This window comes from Lagopus leucura, unplaced genomic scaffold (genome assembly GCF_019238085.1).
Source record: "Lagopus leucura isolate 7727_CA_CO unplaced genomic scaffold, USGS_WTPT01 Super-Scaffold_100015, whole genome shotgun sequence".
NCBI classification, from domain to species: Eukaryota; Metazoa; Chordata; class Aves; order Galliformes; family Phasianidae; genus Lagopus; species Lagopus leucura.
Window position 1 is genome coordinate 15,989,008 of NW_024962269.1, and position 27,471 is coordinate 16,016,478.

The 27,471-nt window shown below is 48.7% G+C and overlaps 1 protein-coding gene across 1 annotated transcript in view; it reads left to right on the forward strand.

Annotated features, from left to right (window-relative positions):
* Window positions 1-16,688, forward strand: part of SMAD6 (SMAD family member 6) — a 28,185-nt gene extending 11,497 nt beyond the window's left edge. The window contains 1 exon segment of the mRNA XM_042875888.1: window positions 15,783-16,688. Coding sequence (XP_042731822.1) covers window positions 15,783-16,324 — 542 coding nt within the window. The 3' untranslated portion in view covers window positions 16,325-16,688.
* Window positions 16,689-27,471: the final 10,783 nt, after the last annotated feature.

Below are 27,471 nucleotides of genomic sequence, written 5' to 3' on the forward strand. Positions count from 1 at the left end.
GCCTTACCATGCAAAAAAGAGAGCAGCCCAGTTCCTGCTGTGCTGCACATCGCGTGTGATGTGAGCCAGGGGTCGGTGGAAACTTCCACTGTGGAGGAGATGAAGGAAATTCCTCTGCGAGTACAAAGTAAGGTAAAGATCCTATGTGTGCCGTGAGTTGCTTTTCCCCCCATTGTTGAGCTATTTTAATGAAAGGGAAATGTCAGCAAAAGTGTGTTTTGAGAAAAATAAAAGAAGTGCCACGCGCACGTCGCTGGATTTGGAATAAGAGTGCTGTGGGCAGCATCTTCACTGCTGAAACAGGAACAATCTGAGCCTTTGGTAGTGTGCAGCTGATTACAGCCACCTGTGTTGAAGTGCCTCTCCTACCTGCAGTCATCTGTGTGGGCCTTTGGAGCTGGATTGTGTTGAGCTGCGATGGAATGGATCTGTTCATTGAGGCTTTTAAGGCTTAAGGTCTTTGCAAATGAGTTTTGCTTTTGTTGTGCTGAGTCTGATGGCATAAAAAGCCTTCAGTATGGGTCTGTCCGAAGGGTTTTGCTTTAGAGACTGCCCAGTGAGCTTGTGGATGCTCCATCCCTGGATGCATTCAAGGTCAGGCTGGATGTGGCTCTGGGCAGCCTGGTCTGGTGGTTGGCAACCTTGCACATAGCAGGGGGTTGAAACTGGATGATCGTTGTGGTCCTTTTCAACCCAGGCCATTCTGTGATTCTATGAAGTGCTGTCTGCCCACTTCATTGAGACCTGCAGGGAGGGAGAGCTGAGCTCGGGTTTGGTATGAGGCAGCTGGATGCCCTGCACTTTTTCCTTCTGGAAAAACACTTCCTTCCAGTGTCTGCAGAGGGGTAATACAGAGTACTACTGGTGCCCAGGGCTCCCCAGCCTGCCCTGGGCACAGGGGGATGCTCATAGCCTTCATGCAGGCAAGTACATGCAGATGTGTGTTGATGTATGGCCAGCTTTTAATTATTCCAGGCAGGACGTGCATACAGAACTGGGCTTACAGTGTGGAGATGAACAGGTCATGAGGTGCTTGTGGCTGGCAGTGCCCTGCAAGTGCTTCTGCATCAATCTCAACTCTTTCCCAGCCTTCTGCCCTGTTCTTGCAGTATCCAGCCCCTGGCTGCAGTCCTCCATTCCTGCTGGGCTAATTTCAGACAGCTGCAGCCACCTTTGACACAGCCATCAGGATGGCTCTGGTCCTGAATCCATTCCCTTCTGACCCCCCTCTGTTTCCTATTTAGTAAGCTCTGTGCTGTTTGAGTTAGGAGCTGGTGGGTTTTGTGCTGTTGGCGGTAAATGCCATTTTTGTAGTGGAAGCACAACCAGCTCACATCGTTGCATCTTGCCCTCAGCCCCTGCTTCTCCTTCTGTTGGCCTCTAGGAATTTTGCAAACCTGGGTCATGTGGATTGTAGCTTGAAATGATTCTTGGAATATCCCATTGCCCTCTGAGTGCTCATGGGGCATGCGTGGCAGAAAAAGAGTGGGTTTTAAAGGGGGTTTTCTTTTTTGCTTTCATGATAGAATTACAAGCGAAAAAGGACAGAGGCTGCCAACGTGGGGTTGCTCTCAGCCCTCTTGCTTGCTTTGAAAACTGCGATATGTTGATTGAGCTGTGTCTTAAAGGAAATCCACATTTGCATTCAGCTGTTGTGTCGTCCTCTGTTTTAAACCCTTGGTGACTTTTTGGAGTATTTCTAATCTAAGTTTACAACAAACGTGCCCACGTTTATTCTGGGTCTCTCCCAGTTGCTCTTTTCTTTAGGATCTGCAGTGCAGGGTAGGCAGTGAGCTTGAGGGCAATGCAAGGCACACAGCAAGTCCTGCTGGGTGGGGATGTTGCTTTTCAAACCGAAAAAGTTTTTGGCCATTTTTTGGCCGTTGGTCATGTGAGCATCTGAAAGCTTCCCCAGCATCAGGATGTGCTTGCCTTTGTCATTCTGCAGGCATTGAAATGCAGTGGCCAAAATTTCCGTGTCTGGGCTCTTCTCTTTGATGTAATTGCACTGTTAGGGGGAATTGCACGGGGAATTTGGGCTTGTTGGAGCTGTTCTGTGCTGCTGATGGTGAATGTTGGATGGCGCAGGCTTCCTCTGTAGCTGGTGGAGCAGCCAGTAGCTTCTAAAGCAGATGGTATGAGGGCAGCAAACAGTCTCAGCTCCGAGTTAGAGCTGTCTAAATAGAACTCGTGAAGTCAGTTGAGTTCCTTTGCATTTCTGGATGGTATTTTGGACAGAAGCTGCCCACCTTTGTGTGCAGTGAGGAAGAATTTTTTTCACAAAGGGAGGAAAATAGGATGGCGATGGGAGAATGAGTACAGGTAGCACACAGCTCCGTTCGTGGTGAGCTCTGTGCTGTCCTGAGAGAGCTGTAGAGAGCAGTTTGCCTCCTATAGCAGTGGTCACTGAGGGTGCTGGGGTGGGGTGAGAAATAAAAGCCAGCAGTGCTTCTAGAAATGCCGGGAATGCGAAAATGTTTAAATGATTTAGTAGGAGAAAACTTCTATTTAAACGCTGAATCGAAGAGCACCCTTTCATCTTTAAACCATCAGTGTTTGAACTTCCATCCAAGTTTTTTTTTTTGTTTTTTTTTTTTTCCGGGCTTTCTTTGCACTTTGTCATCTGTGACACAAAGCTGTGCTTCGCAACGCCATTAAACTTCCAGGTCCCCGTTTCCATTTGTTGCCATTGCCTCAGACGCACCTAAATGACAGCAAAGGAGAACTGCTACGCGTGTTGGTTAGTTGAGAAGATCCACATTTATTGGTAGAATGTCAGGTAGAAACCACCGTGTCCAAGCAAAGCTCATAAAACTGCACCGAGTTTCCATATGGGAACCACCCTGAGGACGGATGCGTCAGTCGGCGTGATGCTGTTTTTCCATCACAAGGGAACACTCACCTGCGAGGAGGCATCTCAGGTGCTGTGTGTGCAGAAGCCAACGGGCAGAAATTTGGCTTTGGGTTGAAGCTGCTACACAACTGTAAATTGCTTTGTTAGGGGTTATATGTAGTGCAGCGCATAGGCACGCTCTGTTTGAGGGTGAAGGTAATTATTTCCTCCTCGTTTCGATGCTGGGAAGACCCTGAGCTCCGTGGGCCCTCCATCCCAGCAGCATCCTAGCTGTGCCCTCCTGACTCACAGTGCAGTGTTAGCATGGGAGATGTCCATGTTTGTGTTCTGAAACATCCCAGCATGTGCCATGCTGATGGCGTGCCGTGCTGCGCTGCTGAGATTTACGCTTCCTAAGTACATTGTAAAAATCTTATAAAGTAGCTTAAATATTTACAGAACAAGCATTTAAGGAAATTCTGTTATGTCTCTGAAGGAGCTGCTGCTGTTGCATTGGGCCCATCAGACCACAGCCATGTGCTTTTTTTTTTTTGCTTTTTTTTTCCTTTTTCTAATCGTCTGACCTCCAGGAATTTCTTCTCTTGTTTTTTTCACTTCACTGTTTTTAAGCAGACAAACAACTGGAAATTCATGCACAGGAACCTATAAATAACGTTAATGGCCTGGCTTGCATCCTCCAAAGCCAGGAAATGTAGAAGGATGGCAGTGGGCTGGCCTGGCCTGGGCTGGGAGGAGGTGATGGATGAGGAGTGGGCATTCCAAATGGGTTCTGTGCCCAGGGAGTGGGGACAGGGGCAGCCCAGGTGGGAAACTGCACCTCCAGCAGCAGCTTTGGCTGTGGCTTGTAGACCTTGTGGCTGCAGGCTGCCATGGGGAGGAGGCTGTAGGGCCATGATTGTAGAATCATAGAATGGCCTGGGTTGAAAAGGACCAAGATGATCATCGGGTTTCAACCCCCTGCTATGTGCAGGGTCACCAACCATTAGACCAGGCTGCCCAGAGCCACATCCAGCCTGGCCTTAATGCCTCCAGGGATGGGGCATCCACAGCCTCCTTGAATGGATGATGGAGCTGTAGGGCTGTGATGGAGGTGTAGGGTGCCATGAGGCATCCTCAGGGCTGAACAAACCAAGGGACCTCAGCTGCTCCTCACATGCCTTGCCCTCCAGATCCTTCCCCATCTTTATTGCCCTTCCTTCGGAAGCTTACTCATAGCTTTCCATCCTCCCTACATTGCAGCACCCAAACCAGGTGCAGTGCCCTGGGCTGGGCTGCCCCAGGCAGAGCAGAACTGGATCACACTGGGCCATGCCCTGGGGCAGGCTCTGTAGCACTCAGCTCCCTGCCTGCTTTGCCTTGCAGTTTCCCCATGGTGCATGTTCCTTTTGCCATCAGATTGCTTTGCTCGGTGCAGTTGAGCAGTGCTGCCCCTTTCATCCTAGCCCTGGTGCTGGCAGCTCCTCACGGGTGCTCCCCAGCAGCACTTCCCAAGATGCACATTTCATTTATTTGCCTCCTGCTTGCACAGCAAACGGATGTTTAGACCCAAAAGGAAATCAGGTCGCTGCTTTCTGGGCTCCGTGTGCAGCAAACAGCCCTTCAAAATAACTGCAGCCTCACCATGCCAGGAAAAACAGCAGAGCCAAAATGTTGCAAGAAAAGAATTGTGCCTTCTGTGAAAGCTCTTGTCTTTTGCTCCAACTCTGCCTATCGGGCCTGTTGTTCCTAGGTTTTGTTTCGAGGCTTTTAGCCCCGTGAGCTGTTATTTCCAGAGCAGAGGGGCTCAGCGTGCACTGGATGCCACGTTTTGCCAGTTGCTGTCATGTGGCCAGGTTAATTCCTTGAACGTGGAAGCTTTTGGGTGGGACATTAGATTTCTCCCTGTCAGTGCTTGGATTGGTGCCATGCTGGGGTCACATTGAGCTAGGTGAACCTGAGACCCCCAGGTCCCTGCAGGGCTCCCTCTCACAGGGGATTTTTTTTGGCCAGAGCTGTGGGAAGAGCACAGCCTATCCCAAGTGAGTCACTCCGGGCAGGAAAGGCGCTTGGCAGGTTTGGAAAAGTGGCCGGGAGGGCAGGCGATGGCCCTGCCTGCTTCCTGCCTGCTCCAGCATCCTGAACCACTGGTACCCAGCATGGGGTGGGTGCTGGCCCCAAAGGTACTGCTGAGGTGGGCAGCAGAGGCCTCGCTTTTAAACGTTGTTTTTTTCCTCCCTTTGGAAATGCAGCCTTTTGCAGTCATGCAGTCACAGTTAAAATAAGGTTTAAATTATGGGGCTGGCTGTGGCTTTTTCCCTTTCTTTCAGAATTTTTGCCAACTTGCAATTTACTTAATGAAATCCTGCTATTTCGTTTAACGGGGATATTTTTTGCAGATGTTGATTTAACCCAGCTTTATAAAATATGTGAACTGTGCAGTTTCTTTCCTATTTTTAACAGTTTAAGGATTCGAGCACAGCAACACGACAGAATTTTTAGCGTGCATAGAGTGGTTTGTTTGTGCCATGCAAGGGCTGAGGTTTAAGGCTGAGGCTTCCCGTGTTGCTCCTCCCCATCACAAACAGTCTGAAGTGTTGCAATAATGAGCAAAACGATTCAAAGGAGGAAAGAGCTGAAAATCTGCTGCTCTGTGAATGCATTTCTGCAAAAAATCCAAGTCTGATTTTACACTCTCATTCTTCAGGCGGTTTTGAGCCGGGGTTTCTTTACATCCAAGTTAATATTTTGTATAGATGAACTCCAGGGGAACAGAAGGAGCAGTGAGTCTCTGCAGTGGTTGACAGGCTGTGTTTTTAATGCATTTCCCCCCAAAAGCCTCACTTTATAGCTCCATTTCCCCAGAGGGGAGAAGTATTCTGCATTCCTCCATTAGCACTAGGCTGAGTGTGGGGCGTGCATTCTTGAGCTCATTAACTATAATGAAGCACTCCCATGCACTGATAATCTCCCTCTTTGATTTACCAAACAGCCTGACCTGCTCTTTTTCTGTTTTTTCCCCTAAAATGAGGGTAATGGGGGTATCAGTGATAGTGGTGCTCGATGCAGCACACCCCTTCCACTGCAGCATCTCCTGGCCACGTTTGACCATTCAGAGGCAAGCAGGAGTATTAGGGTGGCTGGGATTCGTGCGGCAGGACAGGATTCATCCCACTGACTTGTGTGTATTTTGTTTGGTTTATTCTTTATTTATTTATATATATATATTATATATATATATATATATTTTTTTTTTTTTTTCTTTAAAGAAACTGTGGTTTTCTGTAACAAAAACAAGTCCTGCGTGGCCAGGCAGGGTAATGAGAGTGAGTCACCTCCACTCACCCTGCGTAAACCCTCGGTGAGGGATGGGACATCTCCAGGAGATGCCTTCGGGGACTCAGGGAGGCTCTCGCTGTGCTGCTGCAATACTGCCAGCATTGTGGGTTTCATGACATGGGAGACAGGAGCAGCCCTGCTGCCTGGCCGCTGGGATGAGGGACCAGCACAGAGCGCAGATCCTGAGATGCTTGAGTCATTGTTTAGTCTTTGCTTGAAGTGGGAGCGAGAGCCTATGGATGCTGGCCACGAGCATGTTGGTGGAGCGAGCTGCTAACTGCAGGGAAGGGCTGGAATGGCCCCAGAAAATGTTTACACATCAATCCATGAAGCGGCTATCGGAAAATCTGGCTGTGTGGGTGCAGACACAACGCACGCAGCCCTCTGCACGTCCCTCCCTGCGCCAGCGTGTGGGTGAGGGAGGGCAGGAGCCGTCCGCATGGCCATTGCTTTGTGTTTATCTCCAGCAGATAACAGCCCCGGCACCTTCCTGGCAGGTTTTATCCCTCCAGCTCGTACACAGCAGGGGTTGTTTCCTTGCAAAACAGAGGCACCCTGGATCTTTCAGTTCTGCAGCAAAAAACTGTGAGAGGAGATGAGAGGAGAGGAGGCCCGGTCTGGTGAGGCTGGCTCAGCCAGCAAGGCTGGGAGCTTTATCTGGGGAACGATCTTGGGCTTCGGCCAGTGAGAACAAAGCCTGAATTTCCATTCCACTCTCAGCCCCTGCCTGGTTCCCATATATGTAAGGGCACTGGAAAAAAAAAAGAAAAAAAAAAAAAAACTAGCAACCTATATAAAGGCTGCTGGGGGGAATTAAGAAGGTTGCAGGGAAGTGAAAACCAGAGCCCTTTTGAGGACAGAAGGTGGGGTGGGACGTGGGGCTCACAGCATCAGATTTTGAGGGAAAAACAGAGGTTTTTCTTCTCCCACTGGTCCTGGGTTGGGACCTGGGGGCTGTGCAGGGCCAAACGCTGCTTCCAGCAGCTCTTTCCCAGCCCATTGGGAGGAAAACACTTGGTTTGGCTTTTTTTCCATATCCCCAGTTTGCTTGCAGACGTCACAGTGATAGAGGTGGAGTGGACCGAGGCTGCACTCACACTGCAGCACAGTTGCAGGCTCTTAAAATAAAGCCAGGATTGATGTTTGCTTTGGTTTTGCTTTAGTTCTCCTCCATGGGAAGTATCCCCATTATTTCTGTTTCGGAAAAGCAGAAAAGCACGGCAAAGCTGTTGCATTGGCATCTGGCTTTGTTTGCCACATCCCGTGCAAGAATTCTGGCCCATAGATCTCAGCTTGTTTGCATTTTGGGGGCCCAGGAGACCAAGGTTGGGGAACCATTGGGCTTTGACCTCCTGGAAAGAGCAGATTTTGGGAAGGGAAGGAGCTGAGCTGCAGTATAGGGCTGGTGATGGTGGGAGATGGATTTTGCCTCGTGTGACTTATGCAGGATGGCCAGGTGTAGGCATCCATCAGTCAGAAAGAGGATCCAAAAAAACACCTTTCTTGAAAATATCCACTGGTTTTCTTCTTTAGGCATAGAGTTATGGAATGGTTTAGGCTGGAAGGGACCTTAAAAATCATCGAGCTCCAATCTCCAATGTGTAATGGCAGAGGGTTGTGCATCCAGCATCCAGCACGGTCCTGCAGCTGTGCGGGTGCTGCAGGCATTATAGTGAGTGTGGGCAGTGGGAGGTTGGAGCATCCTCAGGCTCTCATTGCTCTAGTGCTTTCAGCACATCAGCATCCAGCTCCCCAAAGCAGCTCCATGACCCAATGCCACAGCTGTTGTGGCTGGAAAGCCCCTGGTTTGGTGCTGCTGGGAAGTGGGCAGCACTCGGAACCGGTCATGGAGCTGTGGGCTCTGCCTGGGGGGCACAACAGAGGAAAGCTATTCCCATTTCTCTTCAGAGGAACCTAGTAATTAGTTCTTGCTTTTAAAGTGCTTTGAAGCTCTTGAGTGAAACTGCTCCACAAGCAAAAACTATTATTATTCATGAACGCCCTTTTCCAGTCTGTTCTGTGGGATGCTCTGCGTCGCAGCAGTTTCCAGCTCTGGCTATAGAGTGGATGATTCTCCCTAGGAGCATTGCTGGGGATCTTTGAGAGCACCAGGAGCTGCTCTGACATTGCCAACCTCAAAGCCAGCAGCAGAAATGGGTTTGAAAGTGAGCAGAGCTCAGCAGCGCTCAGGATCTGCCCAATTTGGCATCTGTGGTCATTTGAAGAAGAGGAAAACTTGCAAGTGCTGAAACCAAGAGTGAAAAAAGGGATTTTCTTTTCCCCATTTCTTAGTCACAGCCTCTCAGACCCTTTCCTACCAAAGGCTCTCAGGTATGAGGCTTTTACCCTCATTTGAGTGCATTCTGTGCTGCACCCAGCAAAAGAAAAAGCCAGCCCCTACTGGGCAGGAGTGGGAAGGCTTTCAGCAAATGAATGATTGTGTGGGAGAGTGGGAGAGAGCAGCCCCTAAACCTGGGACTTTGCAGGGCTCGGACGTACCCAGGGCTGGCTTCCAAAAGAGGGGGGAACCTGAGCCAAATTTCAGCTGATGACAGGTCAGGTGCTTTCATAATTGGCAGCAACTGCAGGTGATTACGTTTTGGGCTGCTTTTGAAGAGGTATTTACATTGTTGTGCTGAGCCCTGCGTGCCAGGCACGGCGCGGCCACGTGCACAGCGCGGGAGCTGAGGTTACATTGGACCCAAAGACATCACCACAGTCTCCCAAAACATTCCCTTCCGAAGTGATGCATAAAAACATCAGTGAAAAAAACACGAGTGGTGCTTCTAAATGGTGGGTTTGGGGGTTTTCTTTTTGTTTTGTTTTTTTTTTGCTTTTTAGTTTTTTTCACCTTTGGCTGAAAAGACCTTTGCAAACTGTGCAGGGAAGGTGGAAAATGGAAAAAAAAAACCCCAACCGGTTGAAATACCTTAAAGCATAGTCTGGAGTGCATATTTCATGGACAGAGAGCATGCATCGGAGAGAAACCACTAGAGTTTAGCTTGAAAATAACCAATGATGCTTAAGAATTTCAGGGCAGAACTAAACATGGCATGTGCTTTTCTTTGAAGGATAAGAAATTAGCATGAGCTGATGATTTTACAGAGTGGTTTCTTTTATGCAGAGAAAATTGTTTTCATCCCCATTCTTGGCATTGGCTCCTGTCCTGTGTTGCTTTTGTTTCTCGGGCTGCCATGGAAATGTCCCCCCTTCCCCCCAGCCCTCTCCACGCGCCTCATGCACTGGCTCCATTGCCCGCCAGACCCTATTTTTTGAACTAATTTAATTAATTAACCCAGCGCAAGTGTTCTTCTGAGTTAATCATCTGCTGGGTTAACAAATGAAATCGGCTCATGAAAGAGGCTGGGGGGCACCAAAGCTCTGGTCCAAGGTAAGGGCTGCAGGAGGAAGAGGAGATCACCAGGACCTCCTGCTGGGGATGGAGGAGCTGGGACCCTTTTGGCCATGATGGTGGTGACACTGGATGAATCACGATAGCAGATCACACTCTTATTTTATTATGGGCGTAAACAAGGCTGAACCTCTGTATCTCTGCCAGCCTTGCAAACCAGCAGCCTGGCAGAGAGTTTGGTGGTTTTAACATAGGGAAGGTGTAGCGTGCTGTCCCTGTAGCTGTTGGCTGGAGACCTCTCCAGGGAGTGAGTTTGTCTTGGTTAAAGCTGGGATATTCAAACACTCTTCAGTGATTCTGGACATGAAGGAGAAAGGTGCAGGAAGAAGCTGACAGCCGTCCAACCTCCTTCTCCCACCCAGCTGCCTTCTCCCATTGTGCTGCTCTTTGTCTTCCAGTAGCTTCTTGACTCATCCAGAAAGGGATGGAGATGCCCTTGTTCTCATGTAGTCTTCTGTTGGGAACAGACCTGCTGCCTCCATACCTCAGATGCTACAGAATCACTGTGGGATGGCTGCCTCCATCCGTTTGCAGGTGAACTTTGGCCATCGCTTTACATACGTATGGTAGAGCCAACATTGGAGTGCTCCTGGGGGCCGATGAAGCAGCTGCTAGCCAAGACATGGAGCACGAAAAGTTGGGAAATTGTCTTCAGAATCCCACCCCAGTGATCCCAGCGAGGGATGGGCAGACAGAACAGTTGGCACAAGGGCTGTCCCAGCCTGGGCATCCTGTTCTGCTGCTGGCTGCAGCTGTGGGCTCGCAGGGGGCTGGGTGACACATTCCAGCTGAAACTTGTAAGGCTGAGGTATTTTAAGTATATTGGCTTAGCGAGAATGGTTGTGAGCTTTGCAGGGGCAGATTGACAATTAATTTTTTTTTTTTTTTTCTTCTTTGCAGGGCCATAAAAATTCCATTTATGCTGTGGAAAGTTTTAACCTCTTCCTTACCCCAGGAGCTTGTTTCTAAGGGCATTAATCAGGGCTTTGAGCTGATGGCTCCCCAGTGAACTGTTAAAAGCTTTTTGGGAAATGTGTGTGTTCCTTGTGCCAGGCTTTTTATCTGGACCTCGTTCACAGTGAGCCATCCTCCTGCCATGTGCTGGGCTACAAACATGCTCCTGGGCTGCAGGAAAGAAGGCTGAATTTGTATCTGATAGGGCTCATAAAAGTGGTGGGAAGATCTTGGCCATTGGGCATCAGGTGTGCTTGAGCCATGGGGCCATGGGAGTGAGTGATTCAGGAGCGCTGCAAAGAGGTGGGATGTGAAGGTGGGACACAAGCAGAGTCCTATGACACGTGTGATTGTCCTGCTTCGTCCCCTCAGCAGCCAGCTGGGCTTCTCCAGGTGCCCAGACATGCTTGGAGTCACCAGCGTGTTTGGAGCTCGCAGAGAATTTTCTTTGCATGAGTTCCTCTCCTTGGGTGACCTGCCAACGTGTTTTGAACAAGCCACAAACGATGCCATGGAGGGGAGGCTGCTGCTCTTGGTGGGCTGCATTTGAAAAACCAACCTGTGTGATTCAGGGCTGTTTCATGAGGAATTGGTGCAAAAATAGGAATGTTGCTCAAAGCAGTAAGTGAACAGAATACCATGGCGTGCTGCTGGGTGGTACTTGGGGCCGCTGGGGCACCACATCCTTTTTCACCCCTCTTCTCTTATTTGCAGCCATGTATCATTGAGGCCCTGTTGTCACCAAGGGCTGATGCAGCAGGGTTGGTGGGTCAATGTTTCAGTGGCTCACCTGCTCTGCCCATGGTTCCCATCCTGCCCTTAAGTGCAGCATCATGCAGCGGGCAGAGACTGCGCTGTGTTGTGTTGTGGAATAACCATCTTTCTGTTTTTCTCTTTAACAAACTGCTTTGAATTGTCTGAGTGGCTTCATGTGCTGACAAACACCCCACACCTCCACTTATCTTGTTTACCTCCACGCTCAGCAGGGAGCAAGCGCAGCATTTGCTTTCTGCATGCCTTCTCCTACCTGGCTCCCATTTGCCTGAGACCATTTCCCCATGAAGTTCTGGTTTTGATTCCCCCGTCTCGCTTCCTATCTTGTTTTTCTAATCTCAGATTGTTTGAATTTCCTTCTGGATGTGCCTGCTGCAGGGCAGTGCTGCAACAGAGGAAATGGTGACTGGGAGGAACGAGCCCATGAGTAAACAAGAGCCAGAGTTTGAGTCTGTGCATGGGATCGATGGAGGTGGCTTTGATGGGGGAGATAGCCCTGACGCCAGCCAAAATGTAGCTGTGAGTTGGAGCTGCCTACAATGATAGTTGTTAGAAATGTGGTGTGTACCATCGAGGGAGGCACGGCAGGACTAAAATGTTTTTCTTTCTTCAAAAAGAGGGGCAACAAGCACGCCTCTGTTCCAGAGAAGGAGGAAAGAAAAAAAAAAATGTGTGTTTTCTAGTCTTTGCATAAAGGGCAGCGTGGAAAAAGAGGAGGAAAAATGGAATATTTATTTAAATTGCAGAGGGCTTGCTTTTCTGCCGGCCGCCCCTGCTGTCTGCTGAGTGGTAGCGGCTAATAGCTGGAGGGGAAACTAATACTTGGCAGCGGATAAGACACAGTGCAGGCCCCCTTGTACGAGGGGCTTGCTAAAGTGCTTGCTTTATGTCAGGGCTGTAAGATGAGTTCATCTTCCCAGGGTTTGTTTTGAGTGCACCAGGAGATAAAAGGAGGTGAGGAACCCAGCCCGGCACCAGGAGGGTCCTTGGGGCAGAGCTTCTCCAATGAGACCGAATGATTTCTTCTCAGAGTGTTTTATTTGTGCACTAATAAAGCATCTCATAGTTTAGATGCATTGAAACTCAAGGTATTAAAAGCCTTTCCCTGGTTTGAGCACGTGATATATCAGCGTCTTTACCAAAATGTTTGCCAATTCCTGGAAAGCAGATGTGGCACTTTGGGGACACCCAAAGGCAGATGTTCCTGTAGCATAGGTGCTGCTTCCCTCCTGCTTTGCACTCCCCTGCTGGGTACCTTAATTCACAAAACACCATGGGAACCACTGGGGTATGGTCTAGGGAGGGACATGTGGGGGTGGGGGGGGGTTGAGGTTGGACCTGGTGATCCCAGTGGTCTTCTCCAGCCTTAATGATTTTACAATTCTACTCCCCTAATTAATTCAACTGATGGGGAAACCTGAGTTTTGAAGTTACCTCATTCGTAAAGGAAAGGAAATTTGGAGACAAAGTGGGAGTTTCTAAAAAGTGGGGTGAGAAAAGAAAACCTCCCTACCTGATGGGCATGTGGGGCTCCGTGGAGGCTGGGAGGTTAAGCAAATGCAGAGCTCAGTAATTGCTACCAGCCTTTGGGCCCCAGATGAAACGTTCCAAGTTCATCTATGGCCCCTCCAGCAACACTTGGATGGAACAGCAGCAACATTTGGCATTTGGGAAGGGTTTGGGAGTGGTATTGGGGGCAGCTCAGCTATCTTACGTTCCAGCAGAAGGGTGATTGTGTTACGATGTACCTGCTGGTGAAATTTGGGTGCTCAGCACCTTTCCTGCCTGCTGTCCTGCTGTTCTCATCAGTTAGAAACTCTGCAAATGTTTCAAAATGTGGGATTACTTGCTTTCTAAAGAGCAAAGCACTTTGACATCTGCATGGTGGTAGACCAAGGGTTGCTCCTGGTTTTCATCCATGCCAAGCTCTTCGTTTCAGAGGGTTGTGCAGATGTGGCCGAGGACAGTTTTGCTTCAGGAACGTTTAGCTCAGTAAGTCTCTTGGGGTCAGATCTGTGATAATGCCATCAGTTTGGTAAATGTAGTTTTTGCAACTGCTGTAGAAGTGCTGCACAAAGACTTCAAAACCTTTTGTCACCAGATCTCAGTGCATCACGTGGGCACAAGGAATCTGGTGTTTTCTAATCCAGAATTAGATGTGACTCTGCTCCTCTAAACCTCCTTGTTCCCGTGGCTGGTGCTTTGCAAGGCAGCATGATGTATTTTCGCAAGAGTCAGATCCATCCAGCACTGACGAGCATCAATTAATTGATGAGCATGGATATGACACATCGATCCTGCAGTTGCCAATCATTACCCTGTTGAGAGCATTGAGTTGTTCACTTGGGCAGCCAAAGATATCTGGGATGGAGAAGGAAATGATAGCTGTTATCTAAAGAGTAAGAAATAGGAAAAACCTTTGTGTTGGCTGATCTTTGTTGTAAGCAGAGGGCGGCGTTTGGAGGAACTTATTGCAGCATGGCAGTGAATGGTTTCCAGCCCCTGAGGGAAATGGGTGACCTGTCATTCCCTTAATGCTTTGCCACGTGTTACTGGTGCTTGGGTGCATCACTTTCTGGGGGGTGTTTTGATATTGAACCTCAGTGTCCCTAAATAGAGCCCACCTGAAGCGTGGTCCTCCTTTATCTTGGCCATCTCTGTAGGGCTTAGCTGCAGGGCACGCATTTTCCCATGGCTTCAGGAGGCACAGCACATCAGCTCCAGTATTAGGGGGCAGAGCTGATGTTTTTGTTCTGTGTGGCAGTTGGACATAAATGCAAGTAAACTTTTCCCAGCAGGGCTGAAGTCTGTTACTGCTGCAGGATTTCTTTCCCGGTTCTGGAGATAACACACATCAGAATGGGGCTGTTGGCACCCATATGGGGCTTTAAAAATAGTTGCAGCAGGCAGTGGGGAGAAAGAATGGGGTCTGGCATTTTAGAGGAGGTTTGGACCATATGGTGGGCTTGGTTGGGGACCATGAGCATTGCCCACGGCCAAGGGCATCCCGCCAGCTTTGCTGCCTCCTTGCTTGCCCAGTGACCCCACCTCCCTCCCCTTAAATTTGCACAGTTACAACTCAAGTTAAACTCTAACAAAGCCGCTTAATTCAAAGATCGCTAATGGGGAGGAGAGCCCATTACCCTCCAGGGGAATTTGAGCCTGAAAAGAAATGGGGCTGCGGGGATGTGCTTGAAATCCTGTGCGTCAATGGGGTCTCTGAAGCAAAATAATGGCATCACTCCACGTGTGAGTTAATCGGAGCTGATGGCACGGATGCAGAGGGGTCAGCAGGCCACAGGCGCGTGATATATTGTCAGGGAGCTTAATGCAGGGCTGGCTCATTGCAGAGCTCCTTGTTGAAATCCAAGAGCAATTTTCTTTTAACTGGAGGTAGGAGTGAGGCTAATGTCCAGCAAGAGGTTAATTCGCCCTCTCCGGAGCTGAGGTTCCCATGTTCCTTCCGGTGGCACCATAAATACAGCAGTGAGCTCTAAGCAGATTTCTGGCAATCTGTGTCCCTCCCATCTTCCTTGAACGTAATTCCTAGAAAGAGAAGATATTTCTTGTTCTGGAGAGAATTCCAATGGTTCTGTAGGATGACATATATAGTTCAGAGAAACTACTCCCCATTGGCATGAAATGCCTTCTCGAGTTTCACGCTCCCCGTGGGAACGCTTGCATTGCTGTTGAAGAATATTGCATAGAGGAGATACTGCCAGGTCATTCATTGAGATATTTCGTGGACATCTCCAGCATCATGGCTTGATGAGTGTTGGCCTTTGGAAATGAGGGTGTGGCACCATGGGATGCCAGAGGAGCTTAGGGACCTGCCAGGCTCAGGGATGGCTGAGCCATAGTGCAGCTGTTGGGATGTCATGGCACTATGGGCCTTTGGTGCTGGAATCTCAGGGGGTGCTGGACACGCTGGAACAGGTTGCCCAAGGAGGTCGTGGATGCTCCATCCCTGGAGGCATTCAAGGCCAGGCTGGATGTGGACCAGGGCAGCCTGGTCTGCTGGTTGAAGACCCTGCACACAGCAAGGGTTGAAACTGGATGAGCATTGTGGTCCTTTTCAACCCAGGCCATTCTATGAATTCTGTGAAAGGGGCAAGTCTTGAGTACATGGGGTTCTGACATATGGAGGCAGGATTGAGCAGTAAATTAGACAGAAGGAAGTGTTGAGCTCCATGGGACCTGGAGAGCGGGCCACTGAATCACCAGACTTTGCTTGAGCCTTCCTTCCTGGTGGCATTTGCCATAATGTAATAGAAGCTTTGGGTTACGGACAAGCTTTGGGTTAGGATGTTAGTTGATGACGAGCTTTGGGTTGAAGGACAAACCTTGAGCTGAACTCAAGTTCTGTTCATGTGTACAGAGCTTGTGGGTGGGAATAGCCATGCATTTGTCCTCAATGCCTGTCTAACTGAGGTGGTCAGAGCAAGCCTGACCTGTGCTGTTCTTTCCCCACAGATGCCAGCACGTCGCCCGATGCCGTGAAGAGGAGCCATTGGTGCAACGTGGCCTACTGGGAGCACCGGACACGCGTCGGCCGCCTCTACACAGTGTACGAACAGTCTGTCAGTATATTTTATGACCTACCTCAAGGAAACGGCTTCTGCCTCGGACAGCTAAACCTGGAAAACAGGAGCGAGACTGTGAGAAGGACTCGAAGTAAAATCGGTTACGGGATTTTACTCAGCAAAGAACCGGACGGTGTGTGGGCTTACAATCGCAGCGAGCATCCCATCTTCGTCAACTCCCCGACACTGGACATCCCCAACTGTAGGACTTTGATCGTGCGCAAGGTGATGCCGGGCTATTCCATCAAGGTGTTTGACTACGAGAAGTCCTGCCTCTTGCAGCACACTGCAGAGCTGGATTATGCAGACGGGCCCTACGACCCCAACAGCGTGCGGATCAGCTTCGCCAAGGGCTGGGGGCCGTGTTACTCCAGACAGTTCATCACATCTTGCCCGTGTTGGCTGGAGATCTTGCTCAGTAACAATCGATAACGGTCAGCCTCTGACAAAAGGAAAACGAAAAAGAAAGACACAGACTATCCCAAATATCATCTACCTAGATTTAATATAAAGTTTTATATATTATATGAAAATATATATTATACTTGTAATTATGGAGTCATTTTTACAATGTAATTATTTATGTATGGTGCAATGTGTATATGGACAAAAAACAGAAAATGCACTTTGGCTTATATAATTCTTTCAATACAGATTTAAAGAAAAAAAAAAATTATACAGCAAAAATAGGAGAGAAAAGCCCTAATTTTGATGTATGGTTTTTTTGAAATATTATTAATACCCAGACAAAAAGCTACTACCAGTCACTCATTGATAATAAAGTATTCGCATTATAGGGGGGGGGTTTAATTGTCTTTTTTTTTTTTTTTTTCTTCTTTTTTTTTTTGTCTTTTTTGGTCTTTTTATTCCCTGACTGAAGCTTAGAGCAGCGTTTGCTCAGGCACTCTCCAGTCAGGTGGGATTTGCAGAAGGGTGACCACCGTCTCCCATCTGAGTCAGGTCCCTACAAAGCTGTACGTCAGTGTTTGACAGGCTGCAGTTGTCTCCAGGAAGAAGGAAATGAGGAAAATGAGGACAGTTTAAGAGAAGGGAGCAAGCAGAATGTGAGAGAGAAAACTCCCGTAGCTCTGATGAGACAAAGCGTGATGGAGACGCGGTGATGATGGAGACACGATAAATAGGTGTGTGCCTGTTCGTGTTGGTGCAAGTCAATGGGTCACAGTGCTGGTGTGAAGAGCAGAGCAGACGGCCCTAAAGGCTGCCCAGTAGGACCAGTTTGTGACCACCTCCCACAGGTACCACCCCACTGACTCCGGAGCCTCCTGGACACACTCAGTGGTTGAGAGTTGGGTGGATCCTCACCTGGAGACATGGTGCAAGCATGGGTACGTTGGGCAGTGCCTGGCCTCGTGTCACTAGTGAAGTTCTTTGCTGTATTGTTTCTGGCCAGTGACTGGTGCTGCCAAGTCTTAAGAGTTCTATTACAAATCCATGGGTGTTTACTGCTCCTGGAGTCCAGTGACTTCAGAAGCACCTTGGCTTTCATTATCAAGGGAGTGGCTTTGTAGCCTTCTGGAGAAAGATGTGCCATGAGACCTCCGTAGTGGCTCAGAACTCAGCGACTAAACCAAGGCCTAAACTTACAGAAGATGGCTCCTGCTGTACCTCAGGGTTCTTCCAGCAGCCACAAATGAGCCAGGCTTGGAAAAGGGACCCACAGGAAAGGCGCAGACCTGGCACAGACATCGGGGAGAGGCACGAGCAGGAATGGCGCAATGATGTTTCCGCAGATCATTTCTCAAATTATAACCATACTTGAAATGATACGTAATTGGGACCACATTGGTTGAGTTCACGCAGCATCAGTGCTAATGCTGACATCATTAATTTTTGTTTGTGTTACAGCCATTGTTGTCAGGGAATGGTGTCAAAACATGTCACGATCGTTTAAGGCCAGCTTTCAAGAGCTTTGCAGGGAATTTTTATCCCGTGTGGCTTAAATTTGGTGTGCTGTGCCATACCACCTACATCACTCACTGTATCACTTTCATACAGCTGGGGATAGGGTTATTTTTAAGGTATTTTTTCCTTTCAGAAAGAGCTCTGTAAACACTGCCTTCGTTTAAACTTGGAGGAACAGTCGCAACCTGATCTGCTTTTCCCAGTGCTGCTGCCTTCCTCAGTGCACTGCCACGACCATCACGATGTCCTGCTTTGCATCATTGAGAGGATGGCTCTCGTGTTGAAAGTTCCGGGTTGCCGTTGTGCAATCTATGGATGGTGCTTAATTTTTCTTCTTTTATTACTCATGCACTTCCCTAGGAATAAATCCTGGAGTTTTATTTCAGCTGACAGTAAGGCTTTAAAGGGAATAAAGAGGATTTGACCAAGAGGCACTGAAATAAGACATCAAGTATTCATTTCTACCCCCATCTCTCCCCTTAAATACTTCATTGTAGCTGTTCAAACTTCAGCCCTTTTAGAGAAGCCTTAGGGCCACAAGCAGCACTGTCTACTATTAGCATTCCTTACAGCACTTATAATTAATAAACCACTCTGCTCATTTTCCACCAACTTAGGTGGGCAGAAGCAGACATTTTCTGCAAAGAGAACTTTTTACCCTGCTGGAGCTCACAACTACCAACGACCCAGTGGGTCCCAGCTGTGCTCCCCAGGTGCTGGTGCTCGCTCGTTTGCCCCAGCTCCAATAGAAAGAGGATGGCAGCCTTGGGAGCTAACGAGGCTGTGGGTCCCTGCTGTGCTCCCCAGGTGTTGGTAATTGCTCATCTGCCCCAGCCCCTATAAAAACAGGTTGGCTGCAGCTATAGTGCTTTTGAAAGGCTTCTGGTTGCTTCTAGGTCTGTCTTTCTCTCCTGAGATGTTCATGGTTTTTCAACACCCATGGTAAGTGATCTGTTTTTGTTTTTGTACTATAAGTTCTTTGTGGGACTGTGCCCTTTTTATGAAAAGATGGGTAAAAGCAAGAGAGTTTTTGTAAAAGCATTGTTTTGCGTGGGGCTGAGGCCTGGCAGTGTGTGGAGTGAGATTCTGTTCCCTATGGAGCCCCAGAGCTCCTGTGCTCTGTGTTGGTGCTGGCTTTGCTTTGGAAGGTTTTTGGGTCAGCCATGAGGTTACTTCATCCCTGGTGCTTGGGTTGTGGGGTCTTGTCCTCCCAAGCAGTGGTGTGCTCAAGTGTGCTTTCTCCAATCCTGAGTCTTCTTATGTCCTTATAGAGCTTGCTTTTAGTCCTCTGAGTTATACAAGAACTGTCTGACTGTTCATGGAGTATCTGTGGACATGGTGGGACATGGAAGTGCTTTAATATGGTGGTCAGATTGCAGGGCTCCATGACTGCCTTCAGTAGAGGAGCTGTAGGTGGGGGCAGGTGCAGACAGGAGCAGTGCTGCTGTGGGGTTGGGTTGACATTGCAGTGCTGAAAGCAACCTAAGTCCTGGATTTGTAGCTGTCCCAGAACAGATCTGAGTCACTGTGGTCTTTGTGTGTGGACTGTGTTTATGAGGTCCTCTTAATTTGAGCAACATTGAGTTTTAAAACTGTGTGCAATGAGCTGGTGAGGAGTAGCTGCTGGTAGATCCTGGAGGTGTATATTGTCCTCGATGTTCACAGCTGTTACAACAGCACATGATCTGCTACTGGCCAGAGTAGAGAAGTGAATGCTAGAGGCAGCTGTATTCAGCTCCTCTTGTAAAGAAAGGCTGAAATTGAGCTGAACTTGATGAGTTTCAGAGGTTCTTTCCAGTTGGAAGTTAGACACTGCCTGTGCTATGGGAGTCCTACTGTGCCATGTTTGCTACTGTCCTTCAGGCTCTGTTAGCCTTTGAACCATCCTTCTCAGGGTTTTATCTCTGCAGTAGAAATGTTGAGGGTGCATGTCTTCAATGCATAATTAAAAGCTGAATACTTCCTCCCTGTGCAGGAGGTGGCAAGGGAGAAAATAAATCACTGTTGGTGTGCAGGGGTGAGCTGCAGGTGATGCTGCTTGAATTCGTAGTCAAGCACCATCACCTCCTGTAAAGCATGGGGCATGTCCAGCTGTTAGGTTGGGAAGCTCAGCATCCCAGGGCTGACCCCAGTGCCATCTATGCAATAGGTTCGGCTGCAGAAGAGCTGGGGGTGCAGCAGTTACCTGCAGAGCATCCAGAGTGATTTCCTGTAAGTAACTCCTTTGCTGTTCTCAGAGGCCCCGTGTTCCATTTGGTGTGTGATGGAGCACAGCTCAATGGATAATCCTTCCTATATCCTAATTCAGGAACGTGGTGGTGCAATGCACAAAGTGGCATCTGTGCTATACGCACTGTGGGAACAACCCGAAATTGCTCTGAAACTCAGCTGGCTTACAATTATATTGGATTCTATTAAATTAAAACACATAGCACATATATTACACAATAAACCACAGCTATTTCATGGATCAAATTAAGTTTTATTTGGGCAAATTACAACCTTTCTTACAGTTGGGCCTTTGTGAAGCCATTCCTTTTTAATAAAAGCAGGCATTTTTGGCAAAAACCCTTAAAGCATGCATTCCCAACAACTGCATATACTGTTGCTATTTTTTTCTGGGATATATGTGGCTAATTATCTGCTCCTATTTAGGAGTGGTTCAAACAAGTGCTATCTTCCCCTTCTTCCTCCCCCACACCTCCCTTCTGCCGGAGTTTCTTATTTCTGCCCATTTTTTATTAGCTTGGCTGTGGAAGTCAGCAGAAAAACCTCCTCGTTAAAAGCAGGAGCCCATTTCCCGGAATTTCTGGGGAAAATGTGACTCTTGCAGTCAGCTTTGGAGCACAGAACGCAGGAGGGGTGCTGGGCTGGAGGGGAACGCGGCTCTTAGTGTGGATGCTGCTGGAGAGATGAAGATTTGGGGAGGAATAGTGGTGTTTCTTAAGGAATGAGAGGCTGCTGGTGCCTGAAGTGCTGTGGGGTGAAAGTCTTCTGTTGGTTTGGAAGGATGCAGGCTCTGGATTTAAGTTGGGATGTTTCTTAGAGATGCTGTTCAACAAGGGCTTGGTTTCTGCTGCAGCCCCTGCCTGCGTGGGAGCAGTGAGGTGCATGCAGGTGGCGTGCCACAGCCTACAGAGGGGCTGATGTAGTTGCTCATCCTTGTGTGGATTGTGTTGAAATGGCTCAAAAATGGTGGGCATGGGGCAGCTCGCTCCCACATTTCCTTAGGAAGTTTAATGGGAACACAGACCTCATATCTGTTATTCAGCTCTGAGAAGCACTGCTGTCTGGTTTTCCTGCCTCCTGCTTCGGCTGTGGGGTGGGATCACAGCTACTGATATTTTCTGGAATCACTTTTCTCACTGTATTCTCAACCTGGACCAGGAAGCAGAGGAAATGTCCCAAGTGAGGTCTTCCTTGGGTAACATCAGTGTGACTTCGGGACTGGTGAGACCAGGATAACCACCATCCAAGCTTCCATAATCCCAAAGCAAAAGGGCTCTGCAGGTTTTAAGTTGATGCTTTCTCACAGAGCAGCCCCTGTGTAGGCTGTCCTGTGGCTCACATAAGCAAGGCAGGAGCAAGAAGTATGTCCTCAAGGATGTGCCGCTGGAGTTTTCCATCTCCATACCTTCTTGCAGTCTCAGGAAAACACCAAAGTGTGATGTGTTTGCTCAGCTCTGGCTTTGCTTTGTGTTTTTTTGTGCTCAGTTGGGTGTGTGAATGGCTCAGTATCACCTCTGGGTGTGGGGAGACTGGTCAGATGGGGACATGGAGTGCTTTGAGCTGTCACTGTGGAAGAAGCTGTCCTAAGTGCATTGCACAAAGCTTCAAAGCCCTTTGAGTTTTCCAAGTCCTTCTGGGCACTATTGTCATAAGATCAAGAACTATTATTCAACCTCCCAAATAACATCTGATGTTGTTTAAGGAACTGTTTGGCACGATTGTATCTGTGGGAGGGGGTTTGTGCTGGGAGGAGCCGCTGTCCCGAGGCTGTGGGCTGGCAGCATCCAGCCTGTGGTCCTAGTGAGGAGTCCTTGGATCTGATAGTTTCACTACTGCTTTACATCTGCCACCAAGTGCTCGCTCAGAACTTCCCCATCTGTACGTGGTGCTGCAAGGCCAGGTTGGGTGGCAGCCCTGTGGCATGTGCAGTGCTCGGTCTGCATCCTCCCCAGGAGCTGCAGAGAGCAGATAGTGTGAGCTGATGCAGGCAGGCTGGTGGGTTCCTTTCTAAACAGACTTCTAGAGCTGCCTCTTCTATGCATTTACTTCTTTCTGAAATGGAGGAGACCTCTGACCTGTTGCCTTCCTGGTACAGCCCATTGCTGCTGTCATACAAAATTGCTTGCTCCCCAGCCTGCTGGTGTTGCAGGCAGGAGTATGTAGGAGGAGAACTGGAATGGAGGAGAAAGAAGGGGCCCCAGTGCTTCCCTTGTGCTGTGGGTGGAAGGGACACTTTTTCCACCTGTTCTTTCACCTCATCCCTTCTCGTCTGGGGCATTCATCCAACATTTGTGGCTCCTATCAGCCTCCAGTTTCGAGTCATGTTTTCTTAAGCTTGATGATGCTCCATCCCATGCTGCTCTGAGTAGGGTTGTGGTCTCTTACTGAACTGTGATGATGATTAATACCACTTTCTGGGGGGGGCTGTGCCCCTTCCATGGCAGCAGAGACATGGGGTGCTGCTGTGTTGGAACTGGGGACATCCCTGGAACCATGACCAATTCCTAGGGAACATCCATGATGGCTGTGATGTTCTAACTCTCAAAGGATGCCCGAGGGAAGGGTGTGAAGAAAATCCCATCTAACCTCTGGAAATTGCTTTCCTTCCTCTCCTCCTTCCAAAATAGCCTAATTAACAGAAAGAAACACTGCAGAGCTGTTAGTTCTGAAGGTCTCGTATGCCAAGCTCAAACATGCAGAGCCTCACTGAGCAGGCGCCGAGTGCTTGGAACAGTTAATGATTACCCAAATGGTGTCTGAGCGAGCCTGAAAGGATTGAAGAATTATGAAACTGTAATGAGGGAGGCCCGTTCTTGGCAGAAGTTGAAGTGATTCAAATGCTGGGGAATTCAGTGTGTTTTTCTTTCTTCTGAGGACTTGGTGAGGCGGTCCATAGTCCTGGTCATGTGGTGGGGACTGAGCAGTCCCATCAGTCTGATGCTGTAAGGACTTCTGCAGTGACAGAAGGGCTGAAGCTGTTTAAAAATAGCTTTGAGTCTGCAGTTAACTCATTGTAATTCCCTAAAATTCCCAGGCGTGGGGACTTGTGGCTGTGATGGCTTGGTGCTGGATGTAAAGGAGAAGTGGGTGGTGGTGGTGGTAGTGGATGGTTGGACTAGATGATCTCAGAGGTCTCTTTCAACCTTAAGGATGCCGTGGTTCTGTAGTTCAAAGCTCAGCTCGTGGCCTGGAGGGGGGTGCAGGTGGGTGCCTGCAGTGGCTCTGCTCTCTGTGTGGATCTTAAGGAGAAAAAAGCTACAAACGCTTTGCTCCTCTTCCTCATCTCATTTTTATTTCTTTTTGGCTGCTTCACTTCAAGCTGGACCTGGAAAAGCTGCACGTAGGTGGTCAGAAAGCCTCTTTTTGCCTTGCTCCAAATGCATCCTAGCAGGGAAGTCCCCACTGAGTTGTACTGCTGATGCGTGCAGCTGAATGCCCAGGCTTTGTATTGCTCCTGGGGTATTTATATACACAGGATGTGGTGCTGTTGGTCTAAGTAACCCCTTAAATTGCAGCAGTGTGTAGTGACTTGGGCAGTGAGCCTCTGTCTGAGGTGACTGAGTGTGCGGTGTCCTGATGGGAACTGACCTCAATATTTATTTTCCTTTCTAGTAAAACTTGATAGCCATGTCCTTGAATTCTTCCATTAGTAAACATCTCAGGAAAAAGCTTATGTATCAAACAAGATGCAGAAGGGGCCGCGTGATGATTTCAGAGTTGGCTGTGAGGGTTGTGCTTCACTCTGAAACCAGGCAAGCAAGATGAAGCTTCCAGAAGGTTTATAAGAGCATCGGTGTAGCACTGCATAGAGTTTGTGTTCTTGAAAACAGGAGAAAGCTGTGAGGCAGTGCTCTTGTGTGATGCTGTGATTACTTTGAGATGAGAAGGAGGTAGGAGATCAAGTGAGATGTGAGCAGCCCTTCCTCTCCTGTTTGCTGCTCTTGGACTCTTCCTCTCATGTCTTCAATAGCGTGCATCAGAGAAGCAGAGCCCTGTAGAGCTCCTGGATGTCACCTTGTAGAGCAGTGGTCCTTGAGTCAGTGGGAAAAGCCTTCCTTCAGGCAAATGGCACGGGGAAGAGAAGGAGATGAACTTTCAGATCTGGCCCTACTTCTCATATGGTTGCAAATGAAAATCACTGCAGGGATATTGACCAGAATGTTCCTTCACAGTTAGGGTAGAGCTGTGCTGATCCCAGTGCGGTGCTGTGTGAGGAGTAAGAGCAGTATTTAGGGACTGGCTGAGCCCAAGGGCTGTGATCCCATTGTCCCTTTGCTGCACGGTGATGCTGTGAGTGCCGTTAAATCCCATGGGCAATGCAGTGCTGAGCTGGGCAGCATGGGTCCTGGGCCAGCATCATCCCAGGGTGCTCCCACCCCAGTGGGGTCACTGGTGTAGCAGGGGAAGCTGCTGCTCGCGTTGCTTTCTCATTAAAAGAGAGAGGGAGGGAAGCATCAAATTGACCTCCCTGCCCCCACGATTCCTACCCTTTACATTACAAACATCCTGGAGCTGAGGCTGCCTGCACTGTCAGTGCTGGAGGAGGATTTCTGCCAAGACACTGACCCCTGGTGGATTCTGCAAATGTCTTTTCATCTATTTTTTTCCTCTTTGAAAGGCAAAAATCTCCCCTTTCAGACCTTTGCTTGGTCCCTCACAATCCAGGGCTATCGGAAGATTTATTATTAAACAAGGGCTCTGGGGTGATTTATGAAATTACAGCTGAGCCACATTGTACGCTGGTTACAAATTGCAAAGATATTCCATGGGACGTGAGCTCCAATGAGCCTGGGATATATTACACTGTGGGGAAAAGGGGAGCTTAAAACCAGCTGGCCGATGGCAACAGCTACAGGCACTTCTCTTTGATGGGAAGACAGTATGCATCTGGGTTTAATACAAAACATGATGGACTAACACCAGCTTTTGGGATATCTTATACAAACTGGATGATTTTCACTTGTTGTTTTTCCAGAGCTGTTGCACCACTTTGTCCAAAGCTAGATTCCTTTTTTCCTGTCTCTGCACGTGTTAGCTTTGTCTCGTTCAGCTTCCCGAAGAGCCAGGGATGGTTTCCCACTGATTTCCAAACGGAGAACTTCTCTGTACTCTTGTGAGTGCTGGAGCTCGCAGGCAGTGATGCTGCAGCATGTGGGATCACTGAGCTGAATTGGCTACCTATAAACACACTCCAGATGTTAGCAGGGAAAAAGAAACTGGAATACATCAGGAAGTCTTTGGAGTAAATCCCTCCCATGGAGAGCCCTCCTCGAGCTGCTAATGGCTGTGCTTCTCCAGGAGCCATCGGGGAGGTGGGCGTGCTCTGGGCTGTGTGATGCATGTCAAGCACAGCTTTGAAGCCTTCTGGTCAGTGGGAATCCCCACAAGCTGAGATGCAGTGAGCTGTAAGGCTGTGTAGTTGCTCTGGAGATAAACCCTGTGGAGCTGTGCTGTTTGATGGTGTCTGGATGAAGAGCTTATGCCATCCATAGAGGCACATCGTGGGCAGGCATTGATAACCCATGAGACAGGAGGCCTTGGTGAAGTCGTGCCTCTGCTGTTTCCTTGGTTTGAAGTGTTTGAAACCATTTCTGCCATAAGCCAGGAGCTCGTTTGTAAGTCACAGCGCTCTCACTTAACACTCTTGATGGGGTGTTGGATTGTTGAGCACTGCCTTTGTGCTTGGCCTGGGTGAGCATAGCTCTTAGATCTGGTTGGGAACGTTTAGGGGTAAGCTTAGAGTTGCTTGTATTTGGGATTTAAATTAAGTTATGAATCCTGGTACATTCCTCTTTCCAGTAAATAAACCTCAAAACCTGAAGCAGCTGAGCAGGGAGTGGGCTGCATCCCTCCTCCTGGCTTTCTGCATCAGAATGGGCCATCCCTTGGCTGGATGCCACCTCCCACGGTGGAGTCCTCACCCTTAGGCTTAAATGGACAGAAGTGGGGAGAATTTGTCCCCGTGTGCCCCTGGCTGTGGGTGCCGTGCTCTATCTCTTTTGTGGACCAACCCTGGGATGGAGTCTTTGCAGCTCCACGGCCAATGTGACCCAGCACACCCCAGTGTTGGCTCCTGGCCAGGGCGCTGTGGCTCCTGCAGTTGCCTTTTTAGGATTTCGTGGACCAAAGAGTGCTTTCATGTTGAGCAGTGCAGCCCCTGGAGCACCCTGTGGTCTGGCCTGGGAGGAGCGCTGCGAGGAACCATAGATTTCTGCAACACCAAGCAGTCCTGGCTGTGTGAGAAGGGTTGTGAAATATCGGCATGGCTTTCTGAGATACTAATTAGGGATGGACAAACCAGAGGGAGGAAAATAAGAAATCCCTTTGCACTGTTTCTGAGGTTAAAGAAAGTTCAGCTCGCTTTCTGCCTCCCCCCTGTTATTTTTCCCGATTGTGCAGGCTCTTCTCATCCAGGTTCCAGCAGGGTTTGGCTGTGGAGCTGCTGGAGCACTGGGGAGGCTGCAGTGTCATGGCAGGATTTCTAAAGCAGGCTGGAAGAGGCTGGGAACCTAAACATGAGCATGCCTGTGTAATTTAGAGCAATCTCCTAAAAGTGAACTCTTAGAGCAATCCCCATATTGCAGCAGTGCTGGCTCCCTGAGGAGGATGAATGCAAAACGTGTATCCAGCAAGGATGTAGTGTTGCTCAGGGGGGGTGTTGGGTGTGATTCCCTCTCTTATGGATGGGAGTTGTGTTCATATGGGAGAGCTGTGCTCACTCAGTGCAGGGTTTGGCTGTGGGCTGGAGGTGCCCACCCCAGCTTGGCCAACTCTTGCTACATCCTTCCCATGGCAGAAGTGGCTCGGACCACTTTGAAAGCCACACAATCCCAATGTGTTTGTCTAGTAATAGAGCTCTGCATCCAGTGCAGGAATCCTCTAATGCATTAGGAAATAGTTATCATTTTTCTTTGGCACTGCATTCTGCATTTGATAAGCAACTGCCTTTGGCTAAAAGTGATGCCAAGATTTTAGTGCTTGCTACAGAGCTAAGTATGTAATATTGCAGTGCATGTAATTGGGATAATTTAACACCCCTCTAGCAGAGCACAGGCCTCTTTTCTTACTTTTTGGGTCCGTTTTTTTTTTAATAACTCTTGCAGTCACTTGGGATGTTTACTTCGTGGAAAATGAATGTGTTCCTCGTTGAAGTCACTTATTCTTGAGCTTTGAGCAGAAGTTTCTTTGCAACTGTTTATTTGCAGTGGGAAACCTGGAGTCAGCCTCATCCCAGCTAGGTAACTGGGAACCTGGGGGCTGAGGTCCCTAATATCAATTCAGACTTCTTTGCGAGGGAATATCAAATGAGGGTGGCACTTTGACTTCTGATCCCCACGTGGTTCTGTTGATGTCCTTTTTATCCCAATCACAGAAACATAGGATGGCTTATGCTGGAGGGGGCCTTGAGCACCGTTTTGTTTCAAGCC